This window comes from Sinocyclocheilus rhinocerous, unplaced genomic scaffold, assembly GCF_001515625.1.
Source record: "Sinocyclocheilus rhinocerous isolate Xijiao unplaced genomic scaffold, SAMN03320098_v1.1 scaffold299, whole genome shotgun sequence".
In the NCBI taxonomy this organism is placed as follows: domain Eukaryota; kingdom Metazoa; phylum Chordata; class Actinopteri; order Cypriniformes; family Cyprinidae; genus Sinocyclocheilus; species Sinocyclocheilus rhinocerous.
Genome location: NW_015652998.1, coordinates 2,390,448 through 2,405,655, shown reverse-complemented (window position 1 = coordinate 2,405,655; position 15,208 = coordinate 2,390,448). Strand labels below are relative to the sequence as shown.

The following is a 15,208-nucleotide window of genomic DNA, read 5'->3' as shown; positions in this document are numbered from 1 at the left end:
ATTATAAATACTTATGCAATGTACTTATTTCAGTTTTTTTATTTTTAATAAATTTACGAAGTTGTGGCAATTCTGTTTTTGCTTTGTCAGTATAGTGTATGGAGTGTAGATTGATGTGGGAAAAAGTACTTTAAAGCAGTTTAACATAAGGCAGCAACATAATAAAAAACGTGAAAAAAAATAATACTTTCGCAATTCACTGTATTACATACAACAATAATGAAACCGTGCATTGACATAAAAAAAGGAAATTTACTTTTGGTACTTAAGTACTTTTAAAAGCAAGTACTTCGGTACTTTTACTTAAGTAAAAATCTGTCTTTACAACTTTTACTTGTAATGGAGTAATATTTGACCAGCAGTATCTGTACTTTCACTTAAGTAATAGAGTTGTGCACTTTGTCCGCCTCTGATCCCTACTGACATCACACTTTAATTAGGTTTCTAGGGTAACCCAGTGATATTTTCATAGCTTGCACTAAAATAAACTTTTGGTGTGGTACAGTAACCTTCATGCTGTATAAAGTAAAAGTAGTCTGATGATGATGCAATTATGGAATGGGTCTCTGGATTACTTGATTCTCAATAGCCAATTTTTTGTCTCTTGTTTACTCCATAGGATCACTTCACGTCTCCTGATGAGTATGAGGACCCAGTGGTGCTGTACGATGCCATCACTGCTAATGAAGAGAAGATGCTCATCTCTCATGAGGGTGATCCTGTCTGGCGCAGCGCTATTCTGGCTAACATGCCTTCTCTGCTTGCTCTCCGCCATGTTATGGATGACGGCAGTGACGAGTACAAGATCATCATGCTGAACAAACGCTTCCTTAGCTTCAGAGTCATCAAGGTGCTTTGCTGCAGAAACCTGTTTACTGGCATGTACAATATATCTTATTGTGGCATTGCCGTAACTAATCTCTCTCTGTTGCTTCTTTCAGGTGAACCGGGAGTGTGTGCGCGGGCTGTGGGCCGGACAGCAGCAGGAGCTGGTCTTCCTGCGGAACCGGAACCCTGAACGCGGTAGCATCCAGAATGCCAAGCAAGCCCTGAGGAACATGATTAACTCATCCTGTGACCAGCCCATCGGATACCCCATCTACGTCTCCCCACTCACCACCTCCTTCGCGGGGGCCCATGTCCAGCTACGTTCAGTCTGGGGAGGTCCCATCAGCCCCCACAACATTTACACCTGGTTCATCAGCAGCTGGGACAGGTCGGGCATCACAAGCGTGCATTATGCCGTGTTACAGCACATTTTAGGTGTCCAGAGTTTTTTATTTATATGCTCTGTTCTCTTCAGGCTTCAGAAGGGATGTGGTGCCGGATGTAACAGTGGGGGGAATATTGAGGATTCAGACTGTGGTGGCGGCTCTACCTCCATCAGTAACAACCCTGCAGCTCATCCTCCACAGAACACAGCGTCCAGCATCCCTCAGCCTCATCCCACTACTGTACAGCCCTTGATGGGTAAGACACATGCTTCTCTTGTACTGTTAATGTACCACCTCCGATCAATAAAGCAATGATGTGTGCAGGCTGTAAGTTCCACTCTTCCCTTCCTTTCTCAAGGGACTGACAACCCCGTTGGACCTTCCTGGCCGCTGCATCCCCAGCCCCTCCCACTTGCCCTTCTCAGCCAATCAGAGGGCAGGATGGATGCAGGGCTGGTTAGCTCCTTGCACCGAACCTCTTCCATCCATGGGCTTTTAGGGCAACACCTGTCCAGCTCCCAGCTGTCTTTCAGTAGTTCAGTGGCCCTGCCTCCTGCAGACCGCTTCTGCCCCAGTAGCCTGCAGGACAACCCCAGTCACAGGGCATCTCAGAGGGGCCTAAGTCTGGGCCAGGGCAGCGGGCTGCCCTATGAGGCCCTGTACAGCAAATGGAGTCTGCCAGGGAGGAAAGGATTTAATGGACCTGCTGTAATGGAAGGGGATGGCTCAGCATCACAGAGCATACGCACACAGGTTAGGACGCATGCTTACATCACAGTTTTTCCCCTAGATCTATTAATACATAAGATATCCTAAATACACCTCTTCTAAGATGGGCATGTTTTAATTTCTGAATTAAACTTATTTTTTTGAGCAGCATACAGTTAAAAATGTCAGGGTGTCTGGATATCATAAAGAAAAAATCTTCAATCAATACTTTGATACTTTTTTTCAGCAGGGACACATTCAATTAATCAAAATTGACACTGAAGATATATAATGTTACAAAAAAATCTATTTTAAATAAATGCTGTTCTTTGGACTTTCTATTCATCAAAGAATCCTAATTAAAGAAATGTCTTTTGAACAGCAAATCAGCATATCAGAATGATTTCTGAAGGATCTTGTGACACTGAAGACTGGAGTAATGATGCTGAAAATTCAGCTTTGCTGTCACAGAAATAACTACATTTTACAATATATTGAAATGGCAAGCCATGTTAACGGATCAGAGCGTTCACACTGCACGCGATTGCGGTCCGGCAGTGCACTCCAGGAGCGGTGCGTTTGTGTGTGTCAAAATCGTGATTAAAATCGAAATCGCAAAATTAATCAAAGAAATCGCGATAGGTTTTTTTTTTTGTCCATATCGCACAGCTCTAGTTTATACTGTATTTTTGATCAATAAATGCAGCTTTGGTGAGCATGAGAGACTTCATAAACATTTAAAAATCTAAATAACCCCCAAAGCTTTGTCTTGTAGTGTGTATATATTAATATTAATAACCCATTTATTTATTTTCTTTCTGTTTTCCTAGCCTTTGCAGCCTCCCCTCCCTGTCCTGCCCTCTGACGTCAGCCCAACACTGGATCTAATGGGAGCAGTCATACCCTCTGAGACCACACCCCTTACATTATCAGACCCGCCCAGTGCACAGGAGGAGTCTACAGAATTGCCTTTACTTGAGCACCTCCGCTGAGCCTGCACAGCACGACCAGTACAGCTGGGATCAGACGAGCCCATGGTCATCCTCGCCATCCAGAGAGAGCGAGCTGACCTTATCAATCTTTTTTATAATTAAAGCATCTTCAGTCAGTTTTGCGTATATTAGGATGTTTCTCGCAAGTATCCTTAATAAACACATCACCAGATAAAGAAGCACACTAGAAGAGTGCTGTGTTAAGTAATGAACTCTGGACTGAGCTCTCCTAAGCTTCTTTGGCTACTGTTTGGCCACTTTTTTTGGCTTATGGGCCTGGAGGCCAAGTCAGTGCAATCGTAAGGGATTTTCTTCTTTTTTTCTTCTTGCATAAGGAGGGTCAGGTCATTAAATCAAAGCAAATATGTGACCTGTACCACCAGCAGTAACAAAAAGGGAACTCTCCTCTCCTCTGTAGCAGCCTTAAACCTACTCAAGCTTTTGTTTTTACCCCCACACATCCAGTCCACTGCTAAACATCCACAAACACTGCACATCAGCTGTATTGTGCAGGATTTCTCCCTTTGATCAAAGCCCAGAGCTTGCCGCCACATAAGCCACTGTCCTTTCAAGACTAAAGGACTCAAATGTGATTCCCCCTCACTGAGCCGTCATTTAGTAGCTCACACATTCCAGCAAAGACATTCAATCATGTCGGCAGCCCATCAGATGTGCTTATGCTCTTAAATGACAACCACGACCATTTTTCAGCGAGCTTCAGGGAAAAGACTTGAATATACACACACATACTCACTCACATGCACACTTCCCTCAGCACCTGGTGCTCCCTTCATAGTTTACAGCTGGCTCAGGTGAGGATGGTGGGGCCTGAGATTTGTAGGACAGTTGGGACAAAGTAGACGTCATCAAACCGGTGGTCGGTCTGTTTTTTTTTTCTTTCCTTTTCTTTAGACCTTTTTTTTTTCCCCCACAGGAGATCAGATTACCTTCTAAATTTCTAAACTGCTCTCTACAGAATGGGCTCTGATGGTGACGTAGTGGGCCGGAGCACATGAGGGCTTCCTGGCCTCCCATCAGGCTTTTTCCTGCTGCTGCAAGTGCCTGCAGTTTGTCTCCCTCTACTGCAATACTACTGCTACTGCACCACCCCCTCTACTACTAATAGAACTAAACCAAACTACTGCTTTTGACTTCTAAACTCCAGCGTTTTAGTTGGAAGAACTTAGTGGGGAAAAACAATTAAGATGTACCGATTCTAAAGACAAAGATTTATTTGATTTCTGACGGAGTGGCTGTTTTTTGTTGATTATGCTGATACTAGCTGGACATGAGTGAACTGTAACCTTTGCCCCATTCTTGAATCCACCTGATTGTGACTAGCTCATTCCCTATCGGTGTGTAATACAACTGGAAAGTTAGATGTCAATATTCTGATGTTAAATATCTGCTGTTGGGCAAACGAAGCTCAGACCGCCTGCTGTGGAAAGCAGGGCACTTACTGCCTCTACAACAACAAACATATCAAATGCTCACAGACTTGACACCACTGACATCAGCCTGGAATAGCTGCGACGTGTCAATGTAAAGGAGCTTGAAATATCCCATGAGCTGTTTAAAGTGGTTTTGAGATTCAGAAAGCCGTTCAGCGCTTCTTCACCATATAATTTCCTAGCTTAAAATGATTGACGTGGCTGAGCTGTGCTCTGAAAAAGGCTTTGTGTCGAACGATATGGTTTGAGAGTCAGCATGCGTGGGCTGCCATGGGAAAATGGTGCCTTACGATTTGACAGACAGTCTTCAGGTGGAAGAGAAGGATTTTTGCTGGAATCTTTACACTGGTTCCACAGAGTAATGCAAAATAATGCGCTTTTCTGCTGAGAGGTCCCATTTTATACATTTTACAAAGCTTATGCATTCAATACGGGCGATTCTTGCTCGATCAACATCAAGTTTTGATGTGATTTGAGCTCTAGCTTCATTTAGTGCCAGTAGAGGCAGTTCACACTGAATTGATCGTATTCACGTATTCGTATCTCACTTAAACCACCAATTGTTAGTAGGTTCATAGAGTCTCTCCGCCCATCACAGACCATATCACAAGTTGTTTGAACACTAAACATGAAGTCTCTCTGCAGATCGTGCAGCCTAGTCTGTTTCCGATCACCACCATGCATTCTCTAGGCCATCTCAAGTCTCTCATGTAGTCTGCCAAGCAAACCTGGCTCGTTTACAGCCTCTTGCGATGGACTTCAGTAGCTATCGAGCGTTTGGTTCAAGGCCGATCGACCTCTTTCTCTCTTTCCATCAGGACCATTTCTCTCATCTTTAGGGTGACTTTTCCAAAGCAACAGGGAGTACTTCTCTTACTGGGAGAAAGCACAAGTTACTGGATAGTGTCAGTGATTTAAAAGGGATCTGATCAATCTCTGCCATATATGTACAGCATGTTTTGTATATAAATATATTTAAAAAATATATATATATAAATCTATTTTATTATTATTGTATTTCTGGTTATTTTTCAATGGAGGACACTACTTTGAGTCTTAGGGGAGTCACGCTTCGGTGTATCTGTGCTTGCGGAGGGGTCTGGCTCTCTTTCGACATATTATCATGAAGTCTGGGGAATGAATCAGTTAATACTGCTTTTGCACAACTATTGTAAAATAGTGCACCATCCTGAATTTTTTTTTCTTTTTTAATTTTAGTTACATGGGGGATTGTTTTATTTAAAAACTGTTATTCAATATTCAAAGTTATGTACAGTTTTTTTTTTTATGTGATTTTTCTTTTTCCCCTCCTATTTAAATTAAAGCTTTTTTGTCATTGTTTGCAATTCAGTCATTTTGTGAATTCATTGGTCTTTTCCCCCCTCAGTGTTGTCATGTCGAGATGTATTTAGAGGGTGGTAAATTCAATTCACAAACTACATAGGAATAAAAAGTCAAATCGATATTGATTTGGATCAGTAGCATTACAAGTGACTAATTTTCCCAGTTATCTATTTGATTAATTCAGTAAAAATTTGTAGCAATTTAATAAATTGCCTATATAGCTTCACAATACAAGTAGTCTGGAAAGAGTCAAACATATTGTGTAAAGTATAGCAGAAGGATCTGAACTAAATCTCTGTCTCTAGTTTTTATGAATATTTTTAATTAGCTTTTATTTTTATAATTTCACTTTTTATTTTAATTCAAATTAAAGTTTTAGTAAATTGATGTGCTTTGACATTTTTATTTAGTTTGTTTTTAAAAATATATTTGGCTTTGTTTTTATTTATTTTTTTATTTTAGTAATTGTCGAACTTAAAACTTATTTTATTTTGTTTCGTGTCAAAGACAAAATTTTTTCATCTTTTATCTCTATTTCATCAAGTGAATCGTAATGAATTTATTTCATTTAAATTTCATTCAAATATATTTTATTTTAGTTCAGCTTTATTTCAATGAATGAAAATTATTTTAATAGTTTTAGTTTGTTAAAAGCAACACCGTTTTTTTCTGTAAGGAGACTTGGGAACAATTGGTCAACATTGGAATAACTACAATTGTCTGTATCATTTATATTTATACAGGTTACTTCGTATCGCCAGTAGTTGGCGATAAGCGACTACCTTTATGAATGAGTCATTGATTCATTAATTCAACCGATTCGCTCAAGCCACTGATTCATTCGTGAACCCTCCAGCTGCAGTGCCACGGTGTTCTGTCTTCGTTTGGACAAATTTTCCTTCGAGCGAAAACAGACCGTTTTAACTCGCAACAGTGTGTTTAAAATGTAAGTTACACAATTTACTAAACTTGTCGTTATTGAACAGTTATATAAAAGCCATACCTTGCAGTCGTGTTGGTGGTTTGATTAGTTCGACCTCGTGCGTCGTGTTTTGAATCTTAGCCGTGCGACGGCATTTTTGCTGGTGTGATATTGCTTAGTTGGCTGTGAAACAACGATTAGTATAGCTTAATATGATAGAGTATATGATATATGATACCCAAAACAGTGAGGCTGAGCTCTCCTATGCCTGGGTCTCCTGTCTCAGGTGGGTTGCTGACCACACAGCGATACTGATCGCTGCTGACTCCAGCGTCAGACGCGCGCGTGTAGTTCACCATGATGTCTGCGCTCCAGGGCATTCCCACAAATTCCACCCTGCCCATGAACGAAGGGCTTTCAATCACCTGCCCGTGATCATACACGATCACTTGCACAACGACAGAGATAGCAGTCCTTACAGATCTTATTCAGAGCAGCTAGCGCCATAGTTAATTTTGACAGGAAGGGAAATGAAGGTTGTAGTTGTTTAACAAGGTACAGTTGACTAGGGTGACCATATTTTAGTTTTATAATAAATAAAAACAAAACCAGTAGATCGAATAGAAAAAGAATAGGGAATGTTAGTGTTAGAGGGTCATTTTTAAATGTCAATAGAACAGAAAATAGATAATGCTCGTGTTAGAAGGTCATTATAATAAATAAAAAGAAAATAAGTAGAAAGAAAGAACAGAGAATGTTAGTGTTAAAGGCTCCTTTTTTCTTTTTAAATAAAACAAGTAGTTACAATAGAAATAGAATAGAGAGTGCAAATGTTAGAGGGTCAAATTTTTTCATTAAAAAAAACAAGCAGATAAAATTAGAAGTAGCAATTAGAATAGAGAGTGCTAGAGTTAGAGGGTCAAATGAAGTTGAAAAAGATGTGTTTTCAGCCGTTTCTTGAAAATGATTAAGGACTCAGCTGCTTGGATTGAGTTGGGCAGGTCATTCCATTCCAGGAGGGAACAAAATTTAAAAGTCCATGAAAGTTTTATCATAGGTAGAATGTAAAATGTTTCAATACAAGCATTTCAGTCAAATGTAATTTATGCAATATTTCAAACCTTTAAACCACTTGGGAAAATCAACCCATGGCAAGTTTAAAAGTAGCCCAATTCTGTGGAAAAAACGCGGACTTGGCAACCCTGCATCAAAGAAGAGCTGCAGGAGTCAGATTTGACTGATCACAGGTGTGAGTACACCCTAAGAAATCCCGGCCGGACGCATTTTTTAGGTCCAAAAAGAGGACATGTCCGGGGGAAAAGAGGACGTATGGTCACCATACAGTTGACAAAACATCTTTCCAAAAAACTTTGGAAATGTGATTTAGGACTTTATAAAGTGCATGCCATTGTAAAGGATAAAACCTAAAGGGGCATCTGAATCAGATCTCTGACTTAACTTGTGAAGCAGTATTTGGACAGTGGTCAAGGACCCTGGCCAATTCGTTATGACTTTTTTTTTTTTTTTAAATGCTGTTTAACATTTAAAATTCATGTGGGATATTTTATGGAGCGAATGTTCCAGTAGCCTTGCTTCCAGCCGAACCCTTGGTCAGTGCCCTGACTAGTGAAACTAGGGAGCTGAGATGCATCCTAACCCTGCGCACATTTTTATATTTAGTTACATTTAAAAAGTTTGTTTAATTCAATCTGTCTTTTTACCCCATTCTAATGGACGTTAGAATCCATCATGGCGGCGTTCATCGGTTACTCAGGAAAAAGGTGGATTGACTTGCATTATATGGACAATAAATACAATGCAAGTCAATGGGACGGGAAACTGTTTGGTTTCCAACATTCTTCAAAATATCTTTTTCAGGGTTTCTGTGCCTCTTAAAAAGTCTTAATTCACCCATCCAAAGTTTAAGGCCTTAAAATGGTCTTAAATCAGAAATGAAAGTCTTGCATACATTGGGGGAAAAAAACAGCCTTAAATCAAGAGTTTTGAAAAATGTAACAAAATTAAATTAGTTTATTCTTAAAACAAGAACAAATATCTGTCAGTGGGGTATATGAAAACTTCTCTTTTAATTAAGTAGTTTTTCTGAGCCTGACAGATATTTGTTGTTTTAATCATTAACTTCATTTTGATCAGTTTCACAGAAAGACTTATGTCAATTTGCTTATCAAGTAACTTTATCTTGCATTAAGAATGTTTAGACTGGAAAACAAGAAAAAAAAACGGAATTGTACCAAATTATTAATTTAAATGTAAGTACATAGTTGTTAAGGCCACTTAATATAAAGTGGGTCCGAATTTTTTTTTACGGAGTGATCAGAAAGTACAGTAAAAGTTATTTTCATGTTCTAGTGGTCAGGAGCAGAGGAATTGAAGCATTGAGGTTTGTTTGTGTGTGTGAGTGTGTAAAGTGAATTAAAAAGTAATGGAGATTAGTTAGAAGTTGCATTTTTCAAACTTTGAAGTGTTGCTAATACAACTCAATTTGTGCTTCTCCCTAGACATTTACATTGAGAACATGTTGTTGTTGTGTTCCCTTCAATTTGTTCCTCAAATATTCTTTACCTTAAAAAGTCTTAAATTTACCTTAATAAAACCAGCAGAAACCCTGTTTGTGTTCTGCAGAAAAAAAGAAAGTCAGACAGATTTGAAACCCTCAAGCAGGATCATTTAATGCACGATTGCGCTTGATTTGTGGCCATTTTTCTTATTTTAAACAATTGGCAATGACACCTCACTTGCAGGCCCATGTATTCCACAGTCCTGTTGTGTAGCTCTCAAGCCCTCTCCTTCCATCTCAATGGCTCATTACTGTAATGATGAGTCCCACCCCCACTACCCTGCCACCCCCAGGTTTTTGTGTGTGTGGGAAGGCACAGTGACTCTAAAGCCTTAATTATAGCTGACAGCCTTGGCAAGGACAAATACACCAAGAGAGAGAACAATGGAGTTAATTTCTTTAAAAAAAAATTTTTTTTTTAAAACCTGACCCAAATTACCAATATTTCAATTATTGTAACATTACACTTAAAACACCTATTACAAAAAGCTCAGATGATCATTGTGATCTTTCTTGCACACTGGTTTTATGATGCCTCATTTAAACATTTCACATCTAATGCACTGATTTCTAAAGGTTTTGTAAAATGAACAACATTGGGTTATGGTACGTTACAATATGTAAACCGTGGTTTTGAAATGTGCAAAACTGAAATCAGCTTTCTGCAAATTATCAAGCCGAAGTTCTGTACAGTTGTGTAAATGTTATTCTGCCCAAGTGACTGTTTTTTTCCCCATCATATTTAACAGCCTAATATTAACAATGAAATCAACACGCACCATATTGAAGAAAAGTGGACACCAAGCAGGCCAGCCGGAGGAGCCTCCATCCTGTACAGCCCATCACTGAGAGGATCCGTGTATGCTTTCCTCCATACAGGTCAGTGTGTTTCCCTCTTCAAACCACACTGGCACTGACTGGACAGGCATAACTGGGTTATTGGGCATGAAAGGGGGTAGTTCTCGTTCTCTCTCCCTTTTATCTCTCACCCTTCCTCAGTAACCACACACAGTGAATAGTTGACCTGTCCCTGTAGTGTTCAATAAGTAAGCATCTGCTGAATCAGGGGTTGTAAACTTTATGGCACAGACCCACAAATGTGACGATCCCGTTGGGAAGAACCTCCTGCCTAAAATATGAGGGTAGATATATACACTTCCATTCAATTTGCGGTTGTTAAAAATCTTTTTGAAAGTCTCTTAAAAATATAGTAAAAACAGTAATATTGTGATATATTATTACAAAGTAACTGTTTTCTATTTCTAAAATGTAATTTATTCCTGTGAATATTTTTAGCAGTCATTACTCCAGTCTTCAGTGTCACATGATGCTTCAGAAATGTGAATTGTTGCTCAAGAAATATTATGATCCTTAATACATCACATAACATTATAAATGTTTTTGTCACATGCATTCTTGCAACTTTGAAACGTAGTGTATATAGAAAGTATATATTGTGAAAAATATATTTGTGTACAATATATATATTTGTGTACAACATTAACTGGAAAAATATTTACTTTTTTTTTTTTTAAACAAAACAGTATTTTTATGAATTTTCTGTAAACCCCTTTGCAGACCTGAGTTTGAAAGCCATTGTGCTAAATGAAGTTCATCTGAGCCCATTTCTTACAGACAGACAATGCAACACGTGTACACTTTTTCAGCATTCGAACATTTTAACTAATAAAAAGTCAAATTAAAACGGAGATTGCAATTACAATAGATTTATTACTTAATTTAGGCTACTTTTAATTTAAATGTCAAAATATCACACTAGAGCATTATAGACCAAAATATACAGTACTGACTTTTCACATGTAGAGTGTGTTATCAAAATAACCACATTTACTGCAATCATACTGATCAATATACTGCATCATGCAAACTAACTAGGTTTAGTACAACAGATTTAGAAAGGCAGTAATGGTACCACAATTTCCAGACATTGTCTTAGGTCACTTAGATGGTACAAAAACCATAGAGTCACCCTTATTATTAGTCGTCTCAGATAATTGTTTTTATGGAAGGCATCTGGGAGGTAGAGACCAGTGATTAATCAATTAATAGTGGCTAAGAGATCTCAGAACCACAGTGGAATGGATTAGGTGTCCATAGCAGCTTAGACAAACCCTGATGTAAGCACATGTACATGCTTTGATTACAACAAACATAGAGATAAAATCACTTAAGCAAATATATATTTCTATACAAGTGGGCAGTAGAATATTTTATACATAGACAAAAGTATTCTTTAATAAAGTATCTTAAAGTTGTTGTTTTTTTGAGAAGCTTTGTATGTCAGATTCAGTCAGGTGAAGTAACACTTATCATACATTAAAGTTGTACAACAAAAGGTACACATAATCTGAGGGCTTTACATCACTAATATCAAGTACCATTTAATATTGGGATATTATTGCATCATGAATCGCACAGCAGACAAAACACTGGTAGAAAAGGTTCATAATATTGTCAACCCACTCATGATCTATCCTCAAGTCATGGTCTGCGCTCTGGCCCTCTAAAGGCCAAAACAAGATCAGATAATCCCACCAATCACAGATGAGAAATTCAACATCTCCCACTTTGGATCATGTACAGTAAAGCATGACCACCTCAAGAACAACACCTGGCCATCTATTCAGTCTGAAGGCTGTAAGCAAGCAGGGTCGGGCAACTTTACCATGTTTTTTTTTTTCCTCCAGAGGTCACTAGGAGGATGGTTTGTTGTAGCCGAACAGCCCCACAGGGAAGTACTTCACATGAGTGGGCCACTGTGACGCCAGCTGGAAGAACTTCACATCATTCCACTCCATTCCATCTACAGACACTGAAACATGTTCATCTCATGAGTCAAATGTGTTTAGATACAGAGGGTCCAAATAGCTGAGACATTTAAAATAACTTGAACGTGAATTGACAAATTTCAAACAACTAAATTTAATGAAATGTTACATTCTGCATTATTTCTAGGTCACTAGTTAAATAAATGTGTGGCATGGCTTGTGGACTAGACATTCTGAAATTCATGTTCATTTTTATATATACACTGTTCATTTTACATTATACACTGAATATTCAGTTAGGAAAATGGAAACTAAACATTTTGCCAATGGTCTCAGACCATTCAGGGGTAGCAGCGCCGCATCTAGTGGGTTCAACTGGATAGGCTAACAAAAGCATTCAAATGCAATCAATGACACATACATCGTCATCGCATCTCGTGCGCCACTGATAAAGCTGCCTGACGGCTGACGCAGACCTTTGAATGTGGATTTTTTTTTTTTATTCTACGAATATTCGAAATTCAAAAAAAATTTGACAGCCCTACAGGGCCATAAACACCAACGACGTTTAGGTTAGTGGTCAATTCTTAATCTTAACTTTGACCCCTCAAATTTGGAATATCTGGTTATCTTTGGACACTAGGAATATAAAGTTGCTTAAACAATTAGAAAAAAAACCCAGCACCATGCATGAATGTATCGTTTAATACAAAGGACCGAAAACCAATCACAAAAAAGTAGGATACTTTCTTCATGAGATAAAAACATGAGATACAGTGGGATGGGGAAAAACTGCCATAACGTCTTTAGACATGTTTTTTAAAAGTTGAACTTGCATTAATTTTACATGGCTTTCTAAACATGCCGCTCTCTGCGAGGTCAATTCTTAATCTTAACTTTGACCCCTCAAATTTGGAATATCTGGTTATCTTTGGACACTAGGAATCATTTCTTTACATTATTTGTAATAATGTTGTTAATTACAACATAAATTGTAATTATGTGTAAACCTTTTAAACAGTGGATGTCTTGGTAAGCTTGGCTCAATTCCTTTGCATCACATAAAACAAAGAAAATCTGTTGTACCTCTTAGACTGGTTTGTTGATTCTTGGCAGAGCAGATGAGTCTGGTGATGCCTTCAATGACCTGACTCTTTGACTCTGTGTCTCTCTCTTTAGGCTTCTTCACCAGGAAGAGGTTCGGGACTGAAGACAGGCAACATGAGTAAATATAGTTGGTGAAGTACATAAATATGGAGAGCAACATCAATAATAGCAGCAATAACTGCAGTGAGAGCTACAAAAAAAAAAAAGACCAGAGGGCAAGAAAGAAAATGTCAAATGAAATTACGGGGCTAGAAAACACTGTACATAGTCCAAAAAAAGAAAATTACACAAGTGATCTTTAGCAAATGGACAAATGTGTAAATCTAGTGGACCATCTCACCTTTCTTGTTTTTCTCCTTGGTCACCACTGTCATGGACATGGTGTTAGAGCCAGTCTGGAGCTCAAAGGAGCCGGGCAGTCTGCTAACCTGCAAGGATCTGAATGCACACTTCAAAGTGTTCTTATTTCCCATGTCTCTCCGCTCTCCATCTTTGCGCTTCTCAGCCCCTGAAGAGACCCAGTAATCCACCTGCAGCCCAATGGCATCCATACCATGAGACATGCAGGGGCTCCTAGATAACAGAATCAGTTTGACCAGATTTAGTTTTTACCAGGCCAGCATTTTTAAAGAGATAACAGCTGTAAGCTAAAGCAATGTGAGAAACCGCAGAGCGGTGCAGATTTCTGTACAATATTGTACACAAACCCTAGAGCAGCCAGTCCGCTTAGTGATGGTGATGGAGGAGGCATTGCAGATTCTTTCATCATCCCAGTGGGAGATCCATGAGCAGGTGGAGACGTCGATGGAACTGCCAAACTCGAAGCCAAGCCCTCCTCACAATCTCCACCTACAAAGAGTCAAATAAATATTTGGAAAAAAGCAAAAATATTAAAATGAAATTTCACTGCAAAGTGATGAGAATTTCATTAAATAAAACGTACATACATTTTTTTAAGTGGAGTCTTTCAGAGGTGGCATGAATGCGATCTAATAATTAGCCTTGCTGCTACTGGACGATCTAATGATTGTTTAACTATATATTAACTACAAAAATGCATTTATTTGATGAAAGAAATACAAATCTAAATGTGCAGAATATCTCTTTGGATTTGAGACTTTAGTCTTTGCAACTTTACAGATCTTCTTTATGCACCAAGAGCTTGTAACACTCCAAAGAGAAAGGAAAACTTGAAATCGCATCATATGACCCCTTTAACTTTAGTGGTAAGCCTTGTGTTTAGATTAGCTTAAAAAAAAATGCACTGGTTCTCTGTTCCCATCCCTAATGGTAATACAATATTACTAGTGAGGTTTGTGTGGATAGAAAAAGAAAAAAAAACCTTGACAAACCTGAAGATCCTGGGCTGGGTTCTACCAATCCCACCTTAACCAACTGTTGCAAGAAAAAAAAAAAAAGACAAATTTATCCATCATTGGAAATTAAAATGCTTTTGATGAATATGTTGCAATATACATTACTGTATAAAGTTTGGGCTCGGTATGTGTTGTTGTTTTTTTGGCATTAAAGGGTTAGTTCACCCAAAAATGAAAATTCTGTCATTAATTACTCACCTTCATGTTGTTCCACACCCCTAAGACCTTCGTTCATCTTCAGAACACAAATTAAGATATTTCTGATCAAATCCGATGGCTCAGAGAGGCCTCCATTGACAGCAACGCCACCCAAACTTTCAAGATCCATAAAGGTACTAAAGACGTCCTTAAAACAGTCGTTGTGACTACAGTGGTTCTACAATAATTTTATGAAGCGACGAGAATACTTTTTGTGCGCAAAAACAAAACAAAAATAATAACTTTATTCAGCAATCTCTTCTCTTCCCTGTCATTATCCTTACGCGGTTAAGGCAGTAAGCACAGGGAAGGCTTCCGTGTTCTACGTCCGAACGCCGGCTCATTATTGGCCAAAGCTGCACATGTGAGCAGCGTGACGCATGCGTGTGATGCTGATGCAGGAGCCGTCCAATAATGAACCGGCGTTCTGACATAGAACCTGGAAGCGCTGGACGTAAATAACGTATGAGAATGACACAGAAGAGAAGAGGTTGTTGAATAAAGTCGTTATTTTTGTTTTGTTTTTGCG

At 38.7% G+C, this 15,208-nt stretch overlaps 2 protein-coding genes and 1 long non-coding RNA gene across 7 annotated transcripts in view; 2 read left to right on the top strand and 1 right to left on the bottom strand.

Moving 5' to 3' along the window:
• LOC107715400 (pecanex-like protein 1) overlaps positions 1 to 5,589 on the top strand; it is a 26,079-nt gene extending 20,490 nt beyond the window's left edge. For all 4 annotated transcript variants that reach the window (XM_016521532.1, XM_016521530.1, XM_016521531.1 and 1 more), the window contains 5 exons: positions 620 to 850; positions 942 to 1,216; positions 1,304 to 1,470; positions 1,573 to 1,967; positions 2,753 to 5,589. In XM_016521532.1, coding sequence (XP_016377018.1) covers positions 620 to 850; positions 942 to 1,216; positions 1,304 to 1,470; positions 1,573 to 1,967; positions 2,753 to 2,914 — 1,230 coding nt within the window. In that variant the 3' untranslated portion in view covers positions 2,915 to 5,589. The remainder of the gene's footprint in view (positions 1 to 619; positions 851 to 941; positions 1,217 to 1,303; positions 1,471 to 1,572; positions 1,968 to 2,752) is intronic.
• An 860-nt stretch (positions 5,590 to 6,449) lies between these two features.
• LOC107715399 (uncharacterized) lies at positions 6,450 to 11,993 on the top strand. The gene is made up of 3 exons (XR_001637094.1): positions 6,450 to 6,655; positions 9,959 to 10,088; positions 11,918 to 11,993. It is a non-coding gene; the product is annotated as an uncharacterized LOC107715399 (long non-coding RNA).
• The window catches only part of LOC107715395 (phosphofurin acidic cluster sorting protein 1-like), a 25,875-nt gene continuing 21,443 nt past the window's right edge, over positions 10,777 to 15,208 (bottom strand). For both annotated transcript variants that reach the window (XM_016521526.1, XM_016521527.1), the window contains exons 20-24: positions 14,458 to 14,500; positions 13,813 to 13,954; positions 13,446 to 13,678; positions 13,085 to 13,204; positions 10,777 to 12,042 (exon numbers count right to left, since the gene is read on the bottom strand). In XM_016521526.1, coding sequence (XP_016377012.1) covers positions 11,924 to 12,042; positions 13,085 to 13,204; positions 13,446 to 13,678; positions 13,813 to 13,954; positions 14,458 to 14,500 — 657 coding nt within the window. In that variant the 3' untranslated portion in view covers positions 10,777 to 11,923. The remainder of the gene's footprint in view (positions 12,043 to 13,084; positions 13,205 to 13,445; positions 13,679 to 13,812; positions 13,955 to 14,457; positions 14,501 to 15,208) is intronic.